Source organism: Triticum aestivum, chromosome 2B, assembly GCF_018294505.1.
Source record: "Triticum aestivum cultivar Chinese Spring chromosome 2B, IWGSC CS RefSeq v2.1, whole genome shotgun sequence".
Lineage (NCBI taxonomy): Eukaryota > Viridiplantae > Streptophyta > Magnoliopsida > Poales > Poaceae > Triticum > Triticum aestivum.
In genome coordinates, this window is record NC_057798.1 from 107,691,915 (window position 1) to 107,698,272 (window position 6,358).

Genomic DNA, 6,358 nt, shown 5'->3' on the forward strand with positions numbered 1-6,358 from the left:
CATACTTTTATATCTTTACGCTTGCTTCTCGTTCTCTTCAAGCCCAGATGCTACAAACTAAACCCACCGAACACGGTCATTTGCATCGATTTCCAGGGGAGCGGTGGATCACATGCTCTGCACATTCTGGATCTGAAAAGTGCTGGCGATCTCCTTCCTTTTGTCACGTACGTACGTGACATGCCTTCGAAGGCGGGAGACAAGTGTCTGCAACCAAACCCAACAACTTTGCTTACGTTTGAAACTAAATGCACCTTCAGGCAAGCGTACACCAGGTACTACAAAGCCAGCAGCGTCGCGCTCGATCCACCCTCCCCTCCCCTCCCCACCGGCGACCGATCAAGCCCCAAGCGAGATGGCGGAGACCGCCGCCGCGACTCCGCCTCCTGCTCCACCGCCGGCGACTCGCCCGGTACGAACACGATCCATTGCCAGCCGCTTGAGCAACAGTAAGCCGTCTTCCTTCCACGACGACTCTGACCCATTCTCGCTTGTTCCTGTTCTGTTCTTGATCCGCAGAAGCTGTCAGGTGGGCTCGAGCCGCTGGACGCGCGCATCAAGGTCAGGCCACTTCCATGGCGCATCATCCGCTTAGTTCCGCTTGCCTGGGTTTTAATGGCGATCGGCTGATTTTGTGGTGGTTTGCAGGAGCTGACCTCGTCGCAGGGGGAGCTGCTGGCCAGGATCCAGAAGCTCAAACAGGTATCGTATACGGGCCGTTGGATCGCCCTTGTAACATGCATCCAAGGGCTCCTGTGAGGAGTTTGACTTTGACTTTGACATTGGACTCCGTTTCCAGGACGTGCAGAAATGGCGCTCCAACGTTGAGGCGCAGGTCAAGACCTGCCACAACGTGAGCACTACTCCTCCATTACTTTTTAGTTCGCATATTAGGTTTGCTTTAAGTTAACCTTTTTAAAATTTTGGCTAGGTTTATAGAAAAACATATCTGCATTTACAATACCAAATCAATATCATTAGATTCATTGTGAAATATTGTGCTTAGCTGATATTGTAGGTGTTCATACTTTTAAAATATATATTTGATCAAATTTTACAATGTTTAAGATAAACCTAATATGTTGAGTAAAAAGAAACAGAGGGAGTAATTCAGTTTCCGCAGCTCTCTGTTTTCCCAGGCTGGGATAAATATATATGCTGACGGGTAAGTTACCTGTAGGAGCTTGTGGAGGTGAAGGAGGGGTTCGCTTCTGAAGTGCAGCACCTAAAATCCGTATGTCCTCTTTCAGTCGACCTTTTTACTGCCTTCTGGCTCTGTGTATCCTTGAAACATTTCAAGCTCACATCGTGTCATTTGTTGCTTCAAGGACATCAAGGAAATCAGGTCTGCTCTCCAGGAAGAGAAGGCAAGCTCGAAAACGGAGCAAGCCGGGAAGACACAAGACCAGGTACTCAAGACTGGTGATGAACAGACGGAGCAACAAACTGCGGTGCAAGCATGAAATTTGCGGCCCCTGATTCAAACAGAACTTGTGCTGGTGGATGTTCAACTTACTCCTGTGGACCACCCAGAAAAAGTAGGTAAATACATAGTACATTAGATCAGGAGGGGTAGATACATATATGAACTCGCTTGCACATCTCGCTTGCGTGCCACATGCCACTATACCAGCATCAGCAAACTGAAGTGCATAGGTTTCAAAACCCTGTAAGAGTGAAACGTCTAATTGCTTATTTTGTAACAGTTCTATATACCATGTATTTTGAAAAGGTACTTGAATTAGAGAAATGGTTCCATAAATACTCTGAATCAAATCCTTCGTGGCTGATTTTACACACCCATTTTCTTTCAGAGAAACTGAACGTGTAGTATTACTAACATAAGTAGCTCACGGCGCAATCCGCAGTGAGCACTAGGTAATACTGCAGTAGCATAATAAGTTAACCATGGAACTTCCAGAGAGCAGAACTTTTCGGATAGGATAGTGTATAGGGTGTAGACCAGATCTCTGCTTGTCGCCTCGTTTCCACCCCTTCTCTATGTAAAAGTTGCACAATCCAGAATGGTGGTAGAACTTTAAATTGATTGCAATTTGGCAAGAACAGAGAACGCAAATCTTTCAATACTGACTGTATTGTAGCCAAACCAGACCTGCAAGCATGAAGCTGTAAAGTCAGAGTCACAGGGTTCAAACCATGTGTATCATAGACGTGCCACCATAAGCAAACAGAAATTATTCATCGATTGCATGATTTAAGACAACCGATAGTTTACGCATTGGCTAATACTAGTTCAATGTGAATGACCAATTTCATGATGGCAGCAGCCTATTGGTGGTTACAGCTTCCCATGCCAACCTAATTGCCACCACATGCTGTGGTTACAATAAAGCGGTGGATCAAAAGTTCAAAAAAAAAAATCCCGTGACATAAATTCATAGTTTGGTACATCTAGTTATCTACAATCAAGCCACTAAGCATATCAAGTTCACTACGGAAAGGAAACAGCTTTGCAAGACCAGCAGACCACTAATCTTCGGCCAAAAATTCTGAAGATTCTACCATTCATGATTACCAAAATCAACTAGGATAGTTATTACAGTTTGAAGAGGTTCTAACTTCGAATGCCTGTCAAGAACTAACAGAAAGACCACAATAGTCATTACTGACATCCAAAGGCTCGGCTTGGCTAACCTCAAGTGAAAACATGAACTTCCGGAGTATGTCAATATAACTATATTAAAGAATGTATGTATGCCAGAGGAAGAAACCAAAGCTGACATGTCCTAATTTGACAGTCAAAGTAAGTCAACGCATTAGAAGACAAGCATAAGGATGACAATTATCAAGACTGCCAAACTGAAGACTGGGCGGGCATTTATACGGTGTTGTTAGTAAAATACTTGCTCACTTCAGCACATCATGTCTGGACCCTCAGTTTCAAGGTTTATCAACTAATTCAATTTCAAAAATGAAATTACTATAATTTTAACCTATTCATTAAATAATCTGATCCAGGTGCCGAATATCCAAATTTAATGCACTCAGAAGTAAGACAAAAACAATTAACATCGACATCGACATGCTCCAAAATAGGCAAGCCCCTCATCTTATAATAATTAATCGTTCAGTACATCCAAAGGCCTGAAACCCTGAACAAAAAATACGACAGTAGGTTTCTATCCATTCAGATGTTCCAGTCAACACAGTAAACCAAGCCTTTGGCCCTCACCTTACATGATGTCCTCCTCCACGCTCCTCCATGTGGAGGTATTCGGCGGCATCGGACTGGTAGAGCACCAAATCAGTGTTGTGCCAGCCTTTCTGCGGTCCTGCCTCAAACTGGTAGCGACGCCGGATCCCCGTAGCACATCAACCCTGGACATGGCAACAGCGCTACCAGCCTTGGTGTTCACGGTGATTCATGTGAGAGAGGATTCGGTCAATTCCCTTACAGTATCATCTGTTAAGAACAATAAGCCTGACAAACCTTACATTCTTCAGGGGATTTCATGTTTTCTTTTATCTGTATGGAGGCTCCCAACAAGCATAGAATATAGAGTATCATCTGGAGTCAATCCAGCTGCCAACATATTGTCATACAACTGGAAGGCCTCCTCTGATCTGCCTTCCGTTGCTAGACCTGATATCAGAGCTGTGTATGCCACGACGTTAGGTTTGGCACCCCTCAGCTTCATCTCTTCAAACAACCGCAGTGCCACATCCACCTTCCCATTGACACAGTGCCCATGAACTATTGCTGCGTAAGTGTATACATCTGGAACAAGCCCTTTCTTCTCCATCTCCTTTTTGAACCGCTCGGCTTCTCGTATGCTCCCATTCTTGATGTACCCATCAATCATGACATTGTAGGTTACGACACTTGGTCTTGACCCCTTACCTTCCATATCTCGGAACAGCCTTCTTGCCTCTACCATGTCACCCTCCTTGGAATGGATGCTGATCAACGTGGTGTAGCTGACATAGTTTGACTTGACTCCATTCTCGGTCATGATATGCAGTAGCTTCTTGGCCTCTTCCATTCTATTCACCCTGCAGAGCCCACACGCAAGCGTGTTATATGTATAGACATCCAACTGGATGCCCATCCTCTCCATGACCGCCTTAATTTCCAGGGCCTTGTCCACCATGCCATGGCGACAATACCCGTCAATCATCGTATTGAAAACGATTTGGTTAAGTCGTACTCCTCTCAACTGCATATCTGTCAGCAACATCTCAGCAGCCTCTATCTGCCCAATCTTACAGAACCCATTGATCAATGCTCCATAAGTACGATCATTCGGCTCGATGCCATTGCCAACGCATTCATCAAACACCTCAGACGCCCTCCGCACATTCCCAGCCCGACAATACGCATTGATGACCACACTGTAGAAGTAGACATCGCCTGCGACATTCTTCCTCTTCATCTCATCAAACACGGACTCAACCTTGCTGATATCGCCAGCCATCGACAAACCATCGACAAGGATCGTATACGTCCCGACAGTCAGCTCCACGCCTCCACTCTCCATCTCCTTCAGCACCTCCGCAACCCGTCCATCGTTCTTCTGGCGCGTGTAGCTGTCAAGCAGCGAGTTATAGCAGCACGCATTGAGCTTCACGCCGTGCCTTGGCATTTCGTCGAGCAGGCGGCGGGCGTCGTCCATGCGGCCGGCCTTGCAGAAGCCGTCGACGACGACCGAGGCCGAGAGGGGCGTGATGGAGCCCGGGGAGAAAGCGAGCGCCTTCCTGAGGAGCTCGGCGGCGGGGAGCAGATGGCCGGTCCGGCGGAGCGAGAGCAGCGACGAGGTGAGCGAGCGCGGGTCGAGGCTGCCGAGGCGGGAGACGGTGAGGTCGAGCGCCTCGGCCGCGCGTTCGGGGGCGCCCGCGTCTGCGTACGCGCGGAAGAGCATGTCGTGGAAGGCCGCGACGGCGTGCCGCGGCGCGGCGCGCGGGAGGGAGCCGGCCGCGAGGTCGGCGAAGGGGACCGCGAGAAGGGTGGGGGTGAGGAGGGACGGGAGCATCGACTTCGCCGCGCCGAAGCGGCGCGCGGCGAGGAGCGACGCGAAGGCGGCGAGCGGCGCCGGCCGCGTCTCGGGGACGGACGCCATCGTCCGTCGGCGGCAGAGGACGGAGGTGGGGGGAATGGGACTAGTGACTAGTCAGACTGGGCCGTGCTTTCTGTTTAAGCCTGGGCTTATCCGCCTCGTCTAGAGCTTTAGTTTTGGTGGGCTGGATCATACAGAAAACAAATGTCACTTCCACCTTCTCTTCTTCTCTGATGGTTGTCCTCAAAAAACAAAAAATCCTCTGACCGTGACAAGTTGTGGCAATTAGAAACAGATGAGTGGGTTATGTAGTGTTTTTTTCATATAATAGTTGAATTATGAAAATGATTTATCTCGAACCATGCGTTTAAATCACAAACTGTTTTCACTATTGCATTTCCCACGTCAAGTTTTTTCAAATTAGATCACATGTTCATAGATTTCCATGTTTTTTGGCGAAATCTATGCTCCAAAACTACAGTTCGCATGTTCTTCAAAATTGTACTAAATGGTGCTCCATTTTTTTAGAAGCAAAATTATGTTCACGTGGAAGCACACATGTGTTTCACTTTCGGCGAAGCACATATGTGCTTCTTGTGGAAGCACGCATACGCACTAGAGGGATACGCGCGCCTTGCTACAATGTTCTTCTGTAGGGATGTAAAATCTTTTGGTCATTATTCCATCTTGAGCCAATGCATTTTAGAGCCTTGCTGCGCTGAAGATTGAGCCAATGTATCTGTTTAATGGTCAGACGTGCCGCGTGCCAGTGGCCAATGCATTTCTATTCGCTGCTATCTTGCTCACCTCTTCAGGTAATTAGTAATGCGGCTATCAACATCCTGTAAAAGAAATATGGCTCTCAAACTAAATGTTTCAGCTTCAACCACTCTATCGTTGATAGTAAGAAGCTTGCATAAAATGTATTCTGAATGCATTATTCAGAAGCATGCATAAGTATATTCTAAATCCATTATTCAGAAGCATGCATAAGTGTATTCTGAATCATAAAACAAGTTGCATAAACTGCCAAAGTAATTATCTATGAAAAGAATTCTTGCATGCACTTTGGACTTAATTCCTCTCTACCTGGAAGAGGGGCACTCTCCACAAAGAACAAGCCGGAAGAAGGTAACATATAAACCCATTGACAAACGAACAGTGCCTCCTTGCATACATGAACCACTGAATTATTCAAAGTAGGAAGACATGAAAAGCTGCTAAAAGCTCAATATATCACATATCTACATGTGTAGAAAGCATTTTTTTAGTACACGGAAACTGATGGAAAGTTGTCTCAATAATCTAAGAAGACTATCAACAACACAACTAACCTCAGATTT

General features: G+C 46.6%; 2 protein-coding genes across 2 annotated transcripts; one reads left to right on the forward strand and one right to left on the reverse strand.

Annotated features, from left to right (window-relative positions):
* Positions 1-355: 355 nt before the first annotated feature.
* On the forward strand, positions 356-1,750 carry LOC123043757 (uncharacterized; the record flags this gene model as incomplete). The annotated part of the gene is given in 6 exon segments (XM_044466317.1): positions 356-412; positions 520-561; positions 649-702; positions 800-853; positions 1,181-1,234; positions 1,329-1,750. Coding segments are annotated over 6 exon segments (396 nt in total). The 3' UTR covers positions 1,464-1,750.
* LOC123043756 (pentatricopeptide repeat-containing protein At2g32630) lies at positions 1,746-5,138 on the reverse strand. Its single transcript, XM_044466316.1, has 2 exons — positions 3,194-5,138; positions 1,746-2,113 (listed from the first exon to the last, which is right to left on the reverse strand). The coding sequence occupies exon 1, from the start codon at positions 5,076-5,078 to the stop codon at positions 3,462-3,464; it is 1,617 nt and encodes a 538-aa protein (XP_044322251.1). The 5' UTR covers positions 5,079-5,138; the 3' UTR covers positions 1,746-2,113; positions 3,194-3,461.
* Positions 5,139-6,358: the final 1,220 nt, after the last annotated feature.